Genomic DNA, 15,053 nt, shown 5'->3' with positions numbered 1-15,053 from the left:
TGTCCCTCCCCCAAGGCGTTGTTTAAAATCAAATTCACAGTATGGTTAATCACTTCTGCGATAACAGAAAATACCTTTGCAGGGCAGAGATCTACAGAAGAGCCTGACTACAAGGACTTTATTAGAACCTGCATAAGGGAGACCTCAGAGCGAGCAGCAGCAACAGGTAGCAAATCTAGATCTGCTGCTGAAGCTAGCGACTGAGTTTCAAAAGAGTCCTGTATTTTCCTAATATTATCGTGGAAAAAAGAAGCCATCATATTAGAGCACTCGCTTGTTGGTACAAACGGACATTTAATAGCTGTAGGCGATGAAAAAATGTTGACAATATTATAGAGTTCTCTACTTTTATTGCTGGCTTGATCGATTTTAGCAGAGAAGAAAAGTTTCTTACCCTTGCAAACTTTCTGATAATGATTTCTCAAGGCAGTTTTAAAAATAGATTTGTTGTGAGCCATTTAATTCGCCTGCCATTTCCTTTCCAAGCTTTTCCAGGCTCTTTTACTTTTTTTTTGTTTTTGTCAAATCTGTTTATTGGTATTTGTATATTTTAGCATTGCATCAATTGCATCATTGCTAAACAATACAGTCTTTCAGCCATGTGGAACTAGCGGTACACAAACAGGTTAACTTGCCATGTGTCGTTGCAACTTTACACTGAGATAGCAAACAGCTCAATCTTGGGCGTCTGGGCATGTCCATAGTATGAAAGAGCCTAAATGCTCCAGCCCTGTGTACAGAGATGAGTCTTATATATATGGAGCAACTATAGAAAGAAATCCTGTGAAAAAAAACAGGAACAACAACCTGCGGCAATGTCACAGAGTTACAGTACATCCCAGCCCCCTCACCATGCCCGTTCCCCAGCCGGCCTCCCCCCCTCTCCACACCCCCTCCCTTTCTCTCTTCCCAAGCGAGCACGCCCCTAACTTTCATTGCTCACTCGCCGCATATATGTGTTGTGCCCAGCCTGACCATCAGGTGTTTTACCCCCTGTGGATCTCGCCGGTCGCCCAATGTGCCTGCCTAGTCCTCTGTCTCCCCCCGTCCACATTGTTACCTGCTGCTTGAAGGGCGCTAAGCATGTGCTCCCAGTGCTCTGCTATAGGTTCTATACGGAGCACTATTGTTTCCTCTCGCCATATTGCAGTCCATTCTGCCCGAGCCCACGTCTGGAGGGAGAGAAGCCATGCCCGCACGCTAGGTGGGTCGCCCGCCTTCCACCTTCTCGTGAGGAGGCGTGCTGCCACTATGATCCCCAGGTCCAGGAAGCGGGACGATATCTTGTCTTTGGGTGACCTCTTAAAATAATGCAAGAGGTATTCAGGCCAGTTTCAGGGAATGGTACGGCCAGTGCACTGCGTGAGTAACTCACTAGAAAAAGGTGGGGCAGGTCTGCATTCACCTCGTTGCATCTGGGACAGGATACGTCAGCTCTGTGAAAGTATTTATTTATGAGTTCGGGAGTGAGATAGGCTCTATGAACTATGTAGACTTGGATTTGGCGAAAGCGCATATTCCTGGGGATACGCACTGGGCTTTTGAGTATTTTCTCCCACTCTTTGTCAGCTAGTGCTCGCCCTAGATCCCACTCCCACTCCCACTTTCCGCGGAGAGGGGCCGGGTCCAGTTCTGTGTGCGCCCTCAAGGATGCAGCAAACCATTTATTAGATGTCTGCCCCTACCCATGACATGAAAATATTGCACGGTCAAGTGCTGCGTAGGCTCCTCTGCAATATCGCCCCACCGACCCGCCATGTGAGCCGTGAGGGAGCGATGCACCAGGAACCCCCCCGGGGGGAGCCCATCTTCGGTGACCAGTGTTTCGTAGGGTATCAGTGCTCCATCTCGGTACAAGTCACCTAGCGTCTGGACGTCCGCCTCCTGCCATTGCACCAGTATGTGACGCGTGAGGACCCCCTCACCGCCCGGCGAGCCCTCCAACGGCACCGCAGGTGCGTAGGGGAGCACCGCCCGCATGAGTAGCAGTGCCCTGCGGTAGCATTTGTATGCCACCACCAACAATAATGGGGTGGAACATGTCAGGGCCGCTAGTGGATGGAATAGCACAATGATCCGCTCCAGGGTGTAGGGTGGCTCACTTGTGGCAGTGTCCTCTCTCCCCCTGTCCACTAACCAGCGGGCTATCCATTGGAGCTGCGCCGCCAGGTAGTAGTGCTCAAAGCAGGGAGCAGCTAATCCGCTTCTTTCTGTTGGTAAGAATAGTTTCCCGAGCGCCAGTCTATGCCTGGACGCGTCCCAAATAAAGTCCAGCAGGATCTTATTAAGCGTGGAAAAGAAGGAAGCAGGTACATACATGGGTAGGTTTGCAAAATGGTATAAAAGGCGAGGGAGCATGACCAGTTTGGAAAGGGCCACTCTGCCCATGGGCGTCAGGGGGAGCGTGGACCAAAAGCCGATCTGGGTCGTGAGCGCTGTTACCGCTCTTCCTAAATTTCCGTCAAATAGGTCTGCCAGCTGACGATAGATCTGGATCCCCAGATACTTGAAAGTGTCTGCTCTCCACCTGACTCCCGTGCCATGGAGGTGATTATTCGGATCAGTTACCTCGCTACTGAATGCGTAAAGGCAGGACTTGGCTGCGTTTACTCTGAGCCCCGACAGTCCAGCGAAACGGGCTAACAGAGGGGGCCAGCAGCTCCGGTATGCGGCTCATGTTCCGGACGAATACCAAGAGGTCATTAGCGTAAAGTGACACCTGGTGAACACTGTCCCCCAGGGGGATACCATCCACCAGGGTTTGCCTCATGGCTGCAGCAGGGGCTCCATGGCCAGCGCGAATAGCAGCGGGGACAAGGGGCACCCCTGTCGGGTGCCCCTGCCCACCGCAACTGCCTCCGAAATGTATGGCCCCAGTCGGATTCGGACCACAGGGTTCCGGTACAAGAGGTCCACCATCAGCAGGAAGTCTATGTCCAGCTCATACTTCTCCAATACCGACGACAGGTAGCCCCACTCAAGGCAGTCAAAGGCCTTTCCCAGATATAATACTAGACGCCCCGCTCTAGGCCAGACCTTCGTTGCTTCCGCCGCTACTCTGAAATACCTCCGAAGGTTCAGGGACGTGGATCGCGCCGGGACGAACCCATTCTGATCCAGGTGGACTAAATGCGAGACCGCCGGTGCCAGACGTTCTGCAAGGATTTTGGCAAATATTTTGTAGTCAGTGTTAAGCATCGCCAGTGGGCGATGAGAGCCCAAGGCCGCAGGGTCTCTGTCAGGTTTAGACAGGGACACTAGAAATGCTTCCTGCATAGATGGTGGTAAGTGACCCGCATCAATCGCTGCCATGTACATCTGCAGGAGCTGGGGTGCCAGGATTTCTCTGTTTGCTTTATAGTATTCGGCTGGCAGGCCGTCTGGCCCTGGGGTTTTCCCAGTCGCTAGTGCCTGGATCGCCTCTCCCACTACCTCTAACGTGAGCGGTGCATTGAGCGTTGCTTTCTGGCTCTCAGTGACTGCGGGCAGCGCAATCGATTCCAGGAACCCAGCTAGTGCATGCTCATGACCAGTACCTCTTGCCCTATAAAGGTCACGTTAGTGGTCAGTCAGCGCCCTATGTATCTTGCACTGCGTATATACCACTGTACCTTCCCCTGTGCGAATGGCACCGATCAGGGTACTTTGTGCCGTCTTTTTCACCAGCCTTAGCATGCGTCTTAGCCCTATGCGCCCCTTAATTGTGACATCGCAGCCTTTCTATAAGTACCGCGTGTTCCCCACGTAGGTCCCCAAGCCTAGTCAAGTGCCTACCAGTCCCCTCTCCCTCCCTCTCATAGCGCAGGAGCTAGGTCTCCATTTGGGTCAGAGAAACGGATACTGTGGCGCGAATGTTCAAAGTGGCACCTATGCAGTGTCCACGAATAGTTGCTTTGTGGGCATCCCATTCCACCATGGGGTCACTTGCCGTTGCCGCGTTCTCCTCAAAATAGGCTAGTATTGCCGTGCCCAGCGAGGATCTAAACTCAGCGTCCTCCAGTGCGGCTGGCTGCAGCCGCCACGTGGGCACCGAGGGTCGGTCCGCCTCCCAGCTAAGGTATTGTGATCTGAGTGCAATCTGCCTAAGTATTCCGATCTGGGCAGAAGCGGGAGAAGGGACTGGGAGCCTACTATCCGGTCCAAGCCGACATGGAGGTCGTGAACTGGCGAGTAATAGGAGTATGTTTTTTCTGTAACGTGCTGCACGCGCCCTGGATCATGTAGCCCCCAGTGCAGCAGCCAGTCCCGTAGAGCCTGCACCGTCGATGTTGCTGTCACCGCGCGGAGGGGTGGGAAGGAATGGTCCAGTTGTGTGTCAAGAACCATGTTAAAGTCCCCGCCCAGCAGCCAGGGTAGGCCCATGTACTGTTGAAGGATGTGATTCATATTGGCTAGGAAAGTGGGATGATCCGTATTGGGGGCATAGATGGATCCCAGCAGTACCTCCTGCCCATTTAACCTCCCCCTTGCAAGGGAGTATTTCCCCTCCGGGTCCACCTGAGTGTCTGCGCATACAAACGGACGCCTGCCCGCACCCAAATTAAGGTGCCGCGCACATGCGCTGAGTATGTCGTACCGTAGACCTGCCCCCTCCAGCGTCTACGGAGCCGTTCCAGTTCTACTCGGGACATATGCGTCTCCTGTAGGAGCGCAATCCCCACCTTATGGTGCTGCATATAGGCAAAAACAGAGTACCTGCGCGACGGGGTGTGCATGCCGCGGATGTTCCAGGTCATAATGTTAGTGCTCGCCATGGTCGGGATTGTGGTGCAGTCTCTTGGGGGGCTGCCATGCAGGTTCAAGGGAAGGACTATCGGGGGGAAACTCTGAGCGCCACTTCTGAAACGTTGGAACCAAAATTAACAATGGAACAAGGTGGGCGAGTACCCAACGGCGCATACGTCCAAACTAGGTAATAAGTCAACCTCTTAATGTGTCATGTCCGCAACGCAAGTGTGTGCGGTGAAGCGCGCAGCCAATAGTCAAATCAGGGTGCCCCCTATCCTAGGGCCTCCAGACTTCTGAGAGGTGTTCGGGTAGTACTAATCAGTGGATCACGCAGAGCTGGCGCGAGCCGTCCCCGTGAGGCAACCCCACGCGCCACACGCTAAACATCTTCTAATGTAAGTCTTGGGAGCGCATCTGCAGCATTTTAGTGACGCCCCATTCCAGGCCGGCACTGGCCATTTTAGCCAGTAGCTACTGCGCAGGCGCGCAAAGGATACATCAGACATTGTGCTGAACATAGTGATCACATCAGTTCATCACAGGTCTGCTGCCAGTCACATTATGAAGTCAGCTGTTTGGGGCGTCACCACCGGCAGGACAGTGTCGTCTGACATCACGGCGGAGGATAAGGACAAACCACTCACGTCCAGTTCACTCTGTGGCCCGTAGTCCGGGCAGCTGATGGCATTTAGCACTCCCAGCGTTGGAACCGCCTCAAGTGCTTCATGCCTTTCTTGCTGCATCTTCTCCAGACATGGTGCGGCCTGACCCAGGCCAACGTCTCGCCGGGGTCCCCTCTTCCTCCTCCGCCTCCTGGAGTGCTGCTCTTGCCATCCACCCTCTTCTGGGCCCGCAGGTCTCGTCCCTGACCACTGCCCCGTCTCTTCCAGCCAGTCCCAGACCTCCGATGAAGTCGAGAGCGCCCTTCCGCACCCTCCGCTCTGTCCTCCAGCGCGGGAACTCTGTCGATCAAGTCTCATAGGGCTGAGGCATGGCTGTGCACTACAGGCTGCAGATCTTGGACCGATTGACGCTGTGTGGCAACTGGCTCCGATAGCTTACGGTGGTCCGCGTGCAGCAGCGGGAAGTCAGATGTGACTTTGTCGATCCTTGCCTCTAGAGAGGTCTTGGTTTGCGCTAAGGTGGCTTCAATGCGCTCCACCGCTGCCAGAACAGTGTCCATTTTGGCTGCCGGAGTGGCCGTTAGCTCCATGCCTTCTCGCCTTTGTTCCTGTCCGGGGCCTGGACTGCTCACCCCCTGCTGCTTCAACTGGGATTTGTCCCAGAGCCTGCCCATGATGAGCTGCTGTGCTGTGGGCATCCGCACGTCTCACCTGGTGTCTCACAGCGGGTGTAGGGGGACATTCCGTCTGGTCTGACAACTTTACAAATGGTTGAGGTAGAAACCAACAGAGTCAGTGCCCATGCCACCTCGCTAATGGTAAGCGGGCCGGAGGTCAGTGGGGGAGGGGCAACTGCAGCAAGAGGCGCCCAGGGCAAGCTTGTTCCTCGGTTGCTCGACCGTCACTGGCCGAGGAGGGCGTGCCGATGTTTGGACAGTAGCCGGAACTTCAACATCTTTACGCCGCCATTTTAATTGCTCCCACGAAGTGTACCAGGGTAAGGGGTCTGCGCGCATGCAGGGTGGTAGTCAGTTGACTTCCCGCTCATTGGCGGCACTATTTGCAAGTGTGGTATCTCAATGGGCGACAGCAGGGGCAATAATGTCAGTCTATCCGACAGTTCTCATCAAAATGACCCGCGGGCCGCCATGTTGGGGTCAGGCAGGATGAAGAACGCGGGGTGAGGACAGTCTTATGGGAAAACCACCCACCTACAGGTTCGCCCGGGGGGAGATCAGCAGTCAGCAAGTCTCACCAAGTCCAGACGGGTTCAGAGTCTCTGCGCAATCCCAGACGCGGCCTCAGACTGTTCGGGGATTCAGCGCCATTTTGTGGTGCTTGCGCTGGACGTGCGGGCGTCTTGGGGAACCTAGACTGCAGGCCACACCAGGGCAAGTCAAGCACAGTTCGTTTCCCAACCAGGGCAGCACTAGTAGGTAACCTGGTTCCTGGTGTGGTAATGGCAATATCCCAACGAGGCCCTCGTTTCACATTAAGTCCACTCAAGCCGCCGCTTGCTGCAGGGGTTACCGGCCGCCTCCAGCCGTCTTGTGCTGCAACGCCTCTTGTTCACCGCTAGTCTCAGAGCTCACCAGGGGGTGTGTAGAGTGCTGTGATGGGCCGCCGGCCGCTGCCCCCCCGGGTCGCTTCACTTGGGCTGCCGCTGCACCTCCAGATGCGGCCACAATGCTGGCCCGGTCTCTCTCTGGACGCTCCCGGGCACTTTCCGCGTGCCGCCCTCTGTAGTGTCACTCACCCCACGCGGTGACTGCACTCGTCTGATCACCGATGCGCCGAAGCTCTGGGCAAGATGTTACCCCGCTGCTCAACGCCGTCTCCTCTATGTCGGCGAGGGCTCCCTGGGGCGCTGAGGCCGCAAATGACTTTCGCGCCTCTGATGGCCTTACAGCGGTGCCACAGCCTCGGTCCTGGTACGCTGCCTCTGCCGCCGAAATTCAGGCTGCTCTCCGTCCCAGTGATCTCGCTGGACCTCTGCATGCCAGCTCCGCACAGTCTGGCTCGTAGGAGTACACCTTCTGAGGATAAATTTAGGATGTTAAGAGCCCCGTGGACGGAGCTCTACCAGGTCGCGTCCGCCATGTTGGGCTGCTAGCCGAGGCTCTTTTACTTTTCCTAAGATCCTCAGTGTACCAAGGGACCGAAGCTCGATTCATCTTAGCCACCTTTAAGGTAGAGGGGGCAAGTTCTAAGGTTCTAAGTTGAAGCCACTGCTCCTAAGAGCGCACATCCCTTTCAAGAGTCCCACTAAGTGGAATAGGGTGTGAGTTCGAAGCACTCTGCATTGCATCAGGAGTAATCAAATTAAAAGGCCTAAAACTGCTGTTGCAGATCTTCTCCTGTACACGAGATCTGACTAATTCCCTGGGAACTCTAAAATTAATCAAACAATGGTCCGACCAGACTAAGGGAAGAGGGGCCTCCACTTCGATCAGTTTGGCAGAAAAAATCTGGTCCAGTGTATAACCCTTTTCGTGGGTGGAAGAATAAGCAATGGGGGTCAGATTAAATAGGTCCAGAGATTCGCGCAACTTAAGGGGCTCTAGCTACAGAGGTTTATCCATGTGTACATTGAAATCCCCCAGGACTAGGCAATGACTGTATTTAGCAGGTAAGGGGGGAATAATGTGACTGATAGACTCCAAGAACTTCCAAGCTGGTGCTGGCGGACGGTAGATAACCACCCGCACTATGGACTGATAGGCCGAGATCGTTGAAAGGAACCCCAAGCTCTCAGCCCCCTCAATCTCTGTAAGAACTAGGCGAACACAGCTGAAAGTACTTTTATAGATTTAGACCACACCACCTCCCCTCCCCTCACGTCCATCTTTCCTCATAATCTATTAACCAGGGGGGATAGCACTGGCGATAGTGGGGTCCGAGGCCTCAGTCAGCCATGTTTCAGTAAGGAACATGAAGTCGGGGCGTGAGTCAGCTAGCAGTTCATAAGGTTGGAGCGCATGTTTTTTCACTGAGCATACTTTGAGCAAGTACGCCTTAAGGTAGATACCACCCCCTCCCTGCTGGGCTTTATGTTTAGCCATCTTAGACATCACGCTGCAGCTCCCTACTTTAGGGAGACCTGCCAACTACAGTCCTTCCAAACAACAGCCTCACCCAACAACTTAAGGATGTGGGTCCTGCAATTCACACACCTACCGATATAGAGTATACTGTCTCTGCCATATGTGATAAGTTTTGGGCGCTCAGCAATTAAACCAGCAGCATTTCCCACGCCGGACGCCTCCAGGACGCTGATGGGCTTGTCTTAGATCTCAAGTTAATTAAGTGACCAAGAAGCTATCTACAAAATGTGAACCTTATTCTGTACCTTCCCTCATCTATGCCAGAGTGTTTAAACTAATGTTGTCTTGGTCCTGCCATGCCTCTGCCAAGGGGTACTTCTCCACCTATTGCTGAGACTCAATCTGGTACAAAAGGCAGCCATCAGAGAACTCCTGTATCTACTTACATGAATATATCATTGAAGCCATTCAAGCCCTCCAATTGTTGCCTCTCGCCAGATGCAGTTCATTGAAGGCTCTGTGCTTCACCCTCTGGCAGGTCTCTTATCTTTCAACTAAGACTACAGCTATATGCAGAAAGAAAGATCATCTGTTCCGGACTGGCCCCTTACCTGACAATCCAGCCTATCAGGAAAATATGTCTTAATGGAGTGTGTCCCTGCCAAGCTCTTGAACTCACTATCACCAAGGATCATCAATGAACATTTGGCATTTAAGAGGGTGGTAAAGACCCAACAGTTCCCAAACAGAAAGCAAATCTGTTCTTAGGTCTTCTCATTCATACTTCTTTACACTCAATGTACCCTAGCCAGTCCACATTGCTACACATAGTAGGAATAAGAAATATTGGGTAGTAGTCGAATGAAATACACTTATGAAAAAGGTGGAATGTATTAACAAGAAAAGACGCGGGAGACAAGTGGTGAGTGAAACCGTAGGATGACTAAATTCAGTCCTTAATTCGGATTGATCCAGATCTAGAGTAAATTGAAGGCATGTCTGAACAGAAAGGTTTTAAGACTTTTTCTGTATAGGAGGTAATTTCCTTGGTTTCTTAAGGTGGGAGCAAGGTCATTGTAGAAATGAGCATCTTTCTCTATGTTACAGTCTTTTGAGTGTGTGTTGAATGAGTTTTGTTGCTTTGGCCAATTTCAGGACTATTGTTGGTTGGTAAAGAGAGGCCAGAACATGCAGGTAACTAGTTCCTGTTCTATATAGTTCCTTGCGTATGATATGTAGTACCTTGAATGCAATCCTATGTTGTACAGGTAGCCACTGCAGATTCCTCTGTCAGTGAAATAGGTTTTAATTTCCTGTGGTTATGACTGACTCTTGACTCTTGGCTATGCAATTTCTGCAACTTCTGGGTTTTGGGACTTTGAGGATCTGGGTACATACTACTGCAGTTGCCAAATCTGTATAAGGTTAGAGCTTTTGTTAATGTAATGACGCGTTACGTAAGGAGTGGGTGGATATGTGGATATTCCTGAGCATAGAAAGCTGGAAAGTATACATTTTTATAACATAATTTATCTGAGGTTTAGTGGGCATTTTGTAATAAAAATTATTCCAAAGTTTTTAGATTTTTAGATTATGTCTTCATGGCAGTACCATTCTAAATATATTTTACAAGTCTGTCTATACAAAACATGCCTATGAATAAATACGTTTTCAAAGTAATTAGAGATATAATTTATTTCATACCACTCTGAAATAAATAAAATACCACAAAAACAACCAAATAAAAAGACAGGGTGATATAAAATAAATGACTATCGTCATAACTTAACAAACATATTATATTTCTGTAAAGTCAATAAATATACACATAATATTAAAAAACGTCCTGCCACCATCACGGTAAAATACAATATACATGATACAAAGAAGTAGATAGCACTAGTACACTATAACATCATATATTAAGACATAAATCAACATAAATATGCATTTTACAAAATGAAATTCTATCCTATCCAGTCTCTAATCAGTCATAAATGTGTGTTTCCTCTGCAGCTATGTTCTTGCAAATGTTAAGCAGACATCTGCTTGTCAAATAAAATTGAATGGCTTTGCAGGACTGCTCTTTTGGGCTAAATTACGAAAATGTGTCTTAAAGGGTGATGTTTGAAGGAGATTTGTAGCATTTTTATTTAAGTACTTCCACCTATATTTTCAATTTTTATTTTCACACATTATATTATTTGTATATCATTTTTATATGACTTAGTTGTTTGTTCCTGCCCATTGTATTTTCCCACTTAAATTATTCTACTTCATCTAGAAAGGGGGAGAGAGACAATAATACATTTCTATTGTTGCTGTTGTAATGTAAATGTTTACTAGGAAAAGTCAAGCTATGGACCAGAAGTGGAATAGAGAGGCCTATTGACTATTTAGGCAACTATCAGAATGGCTGTATGTCAGTAACCATGCTTCCGCTAGAGGTTGTACTGAAATGATGCACCATTGTAAGATATTGTAATACAAATGTATTTTGTTATCTTACTGTGGATTTACCTGTCAAATAGAAATTGTAATTCTTGTTTGCCCTGATTGACAAATAAGGGCCGATGTGGAGAGATGACAGCTAGAAAATAGCGAGGGGGATGTTTGGGAATGTGAATTTCTTCGTGATTGGGTAATGTTGATGGGTACTGGAAGAGGTGGTTTTTCAATACTGATTTAAAGATGGGAAGAATGGTAACTAGATCCACAAGAGCAAAATTACTTAGGAGCAGAAGTGAGAAATCTTAATGAAGGCACAGAGCGTGTAAGAGGGAAACAAGCTGCAGTGTAGCAGAACATTATGGGGTTGATTCCTATTCGGGAAAAACCGCCCGAATAGCCGTTCAGAGCATTTTTCCCATATGAATCGTACCCTGCAACGTCCCCCGTACGTACGACGAAGTACGATTCGTACCAGCAGCTGGACTCAGTACGAATTGTACAGAGACCGTACGAATCAAATCCCGTACGAATCTCCCTCGGTACCCACTGTACGCGACATTTGTATGGTTCACGGCTGGTTTTTCCGACCCAGCAAGTACGATTTGTGTCGGGTATGCACCGTACGATCCTTTTTCTACGGGAGCTGAAAACAGCTGTAAAAGCAGAGTTCGCCCCGAAACAGGTACGGAACGCCCCACCCCGGGTACAGTGCGTACACCCCATGATCGCAGGGGAACGCACCGTACCCCTGCGATCATGGGGTGTATGCACCGTACCCCTGCGATCATGGGGTGTACGGACCATACCCCATATACGCTGGGTGTACGGTGCGTACACCCCATGATCGAAGGGGTACGCAGCGTACCCCGCGATCATGGGGTGTACGAACTGTACGGGGTGTATGTGATTGTGTGCTTTTCCGTACGAATCCCCCTTACCTGACGTGGACCGTACAAATCGCGTCCTCATACCCTGGACCCGATCGTACTCGTCGGGTCGTACGGCATGTTTACGATTCGTACGGAGAGGGCTCCGGATACGAATCGTACGGACGTTTTTTTTCCATGATCGGAATCGACCCCCAGGTGTTGAGTGTCTCACAGAATATTGCATTTACTATTTAAGAACTCAGCTTTATGTCCAGCAGGCTAAAGGTTGTAACTGAAAAGGGGAAATGCAAGATCGCTACGAAGAACTTCAAATTCGTTTTTTTCTTATGTTTTTTAAATCAATATTTCCAATTTTGTTTGCCATAGGGTTGGATTACCGCATAAAGACTCTGATTGTGGACAACAAGCGCTTTGCTTTACAAATGTGGGATACAGCTGGGCAAGAAAGGTATGATATACAATATAAACTTTGTGATAAGTGACAATTAGGGTGTAAAAACTCCTGTGGAGTGGACAACTTAAGAAGAGTATGATTGTAGATCACATAATTCATATGAATAAACACATATTTCATAAAATTGAAAATTTACCTCAGGTTTTAAATGATACATAATTGAACTGTAAGATGTTTTTACGCTTGTAGCCAACAAATTTGTAGCCATTGTGATGTCGGTAAGATGGTACCTTTTAAGTGGAAAGAAGAGAAATATTTGAAAATCATGTCGAATCGCTGTAGAATACATAGGGGCTTTTTTAGAGGTTGGCAGACGGGGTACTCTGTCACAAACGTGCTGATTGCCCATTCTGCCACACTCTCCTTCTGCCCACCCCATTTAGAGGCGTGGACATTTCTATCTGCAGATTCTCCATTGTCTCTTTCGACAGAAAGCTTATTATGATGGGCCCACAGAGAAGAGGCCACGACTATTTAGGGCAGACTGCGTTTCTTTCTGTCACTGCCAGGAATAGCTTACAGTTAAGGAAGAGAAGTAAGTTTAAGCTTTGGGAGTTTGTTGCTAAAAAAGAAAACAGTTTGGTAAACCGCTGTAAAAAGTGACAGCAGCCATTCCTTAAACTTCTTGTACCTTGAAGGGAACCGCTATGACGGTGGTTCCTTTCAACATACAAAGATCACTGCGAGGTCGGTAGTCATCTTTAAATTTGGTGGACGGAGTGCCTTTGGGATGGCAGACCTAAAGTCCTCCACCATCCTAGCTGATGTTAGTCTGTCAATCAAACACAAAATCAAGCCCCTAGATACAAGACACAGCTGTGTTCTTTTGCTATGCTGCAGAATCCCCATTTCTGTGAGTTACTTTGAGTGTCCTTTCAATCCCATTCTTGTTAGTGGAATAAAGTCCCCAGAGAGAATTAGGGTTGATGCCTTTATTAACACTACCTCTAATTAAGCAACCAATCACAGATGGCCATTTCATTTTGTCCACTATCATGCAGCTGCCCAGCTTCATGCAAAAACAGGTGTAGTGAAAAAGTATTCCACATTCTAGGACTGACATGTTAAATGTAAGCACACTCACACACACAGCCCCCTGCATGGTGGGATAGCATATTTTTAAGGCCTGAGACCGTGAAATTCATTAAACCTTTCATTTTTCCCTCCTTCTGCTTTTAAGTAGATTTTAAATCATATTGGGGTTCCATTGAAATCAGTGGACTGGCAGAAAGCTGTAAACGCTGGCATAGGTGTGTGGCCTACATTATTATAGTACCCCAATCAATTTACTCATCCTGTCTCTCTCTCGAGTCTGCTCTTGTGATATGTTGAGTTGTGCAGAGGAGGGAAAGAGGCAGAGACAGTGTTTGAGGGTTTTGAAAAAAGGTTTTTATCTCCCTCCTTCCTACTCACTTCTCTGTCAGCTCCTTTTATCATGTTGTGAGAGACCAAACTGTTTTGGACTGCCTTTAAACTATGAATTTTTAGCATGTACCCTTAAGGAATTGTTTTAAAATGCATCCTTTGGCTCTATGTTTTCAATATGTTTCCTAAATGTTACAAAAAACCCAAGAAAACTGCAGATGGTTTTATTTGCTTTGCATTTCATTAGGTATTAGAATATTTATATAATGCCTCTACAATTTTTGTCGTTTAAGCAATGTTTTGGGGAAAGAGTGCTTCAAAATGCAATATTTAGTCTACTTTATTAAAATAAGATTTCCAAGTGGGAAGAACACACCATGGGGGCTGTGGGGAGATCTAACTTATTTTGATCACTCAACCGCTTGGAGCAATTTGGGAAGTGTATGTTCACCCGGCAGCAGCAACTATTGTTATTCGTTAGATTTGTAGAAGCATACTCAGCTACCCAAATGATATGATTACAATATTCTCAAACGTTCAAATTCACAGAAGAGATTCTCAGAACTGCACTACTTCTAGGCAACATGTGAGTTCTGGGACAGGTTTCTTGACATTATCATCCTAGATGTAATTCTCAAGCTGGTCGACTCCAATTATACAGTTAGGTAAGAAAGGAGACCAAGAAACAATGTATCTGAAGGATAATGTTACTGATACATTATTTAGGGGCATTATCAAGATTGCACTAAATTGTAAGTTGACTTCCATCATTTACACTCAGGATGACAGCATGAGTTGAGAGGTTGGAAATAGATTCAGTCTGCAAATATCTGGCTGTCGGGTACTGACACTGAAAGTGATGGGAGTTTGAATGAATCCATTAGTCCTTGTTGGAACTGGGGGTCTCTAGTTGACTGAGGTAAGTGCCTTAGGCCAAATAGGGACCCTTGCTTTTAAGTCAGGGAAAGGAAGGACACCTTCTCAGATAGCCCCTGCTCACCCCCTCGGTAGCTTGGCACGAGCAGCCAGGCTTATCTCCAAGGCAAATGTGTAAAGTAATTGCAACCCCGCTCTCAGTAACCCAATGATGACACCACAAATGGACTCCACACGAGTTTCATAAAAAAACAAGTATATGTTTCTATAAAAAGGTATACAATGAGACCACAGGATAAAAAATCCAACATTTGCGTATTTGTAATATTTCCTCTGGCCGGTTATTAGGCCAGCAAGCCCTTCTAGGTTCTTGCGGTTTTAATGAGCAATTCTAGATGAGCCAATGCAGCCCTAATGCAATGCAATGCTATGCAGTTCGTAATGCAAGAATCAGGCACTTCGTAATGTAACAATAATGCAGTTCGTTATGCAACAATCAGGCACTTCGTAACGCCAAAATAATCCAATTTGGAATGCAACAATCAGGCAGTCTGTTATGCAGAAATAATGCAATGCGTAATGCAACAATCAGGCAGTTCGTAATACCAAAATGAAGCAATGC

General features: G+C 48.2%; 1 protein-coding gene across 3 annotated transcripts in view; it reads left to right on the top strand.

The window, feature by feature from the left end:
* Positions 1-15,053, top strand: part of RAB44 (RAB44, member RAS oncogene family) — a 450,865-nt gene that overhangs the window by 371,864 nt on the left and 63,948 nt on the right. For all 3 annotated transcript variants that reach the window (XR_015295992.1, XM_086923095.1, XM_086923096.1), the window contains exon 12: positions 12,103-12,184. Coding sequence is in view for 2 of the 3 variants with exons in the window: in XM_086923095.1 (XP_086779221.1) it covers positions 12,103-12,184 (82 nt within the window). In the remaining variant the exon portion in view is untranslated. The remainder of the gene's footprint in view (positions 1-12,102; positions 12,185-15,053) is intronic.

This window comes from Lissotriton vulgaris, chromosome 5 (genome assembly GCF_964263255.1).
Source record: "Lissotriton vulgaris chromosome 5, aLisVul1.2, whole genome shotgun sequence".
In the NCBI taxonomy this organism is placed as follows: domain Eukaryota; kingdom Metazoa; phylum Chordata; class Amphibia; order Caudata; family Salamandridae; genus Lissotriton; species Lissotriton vulgaris.
This window is presented reverse-complemented; position numbering and strand designations above follow the sequence as displayed.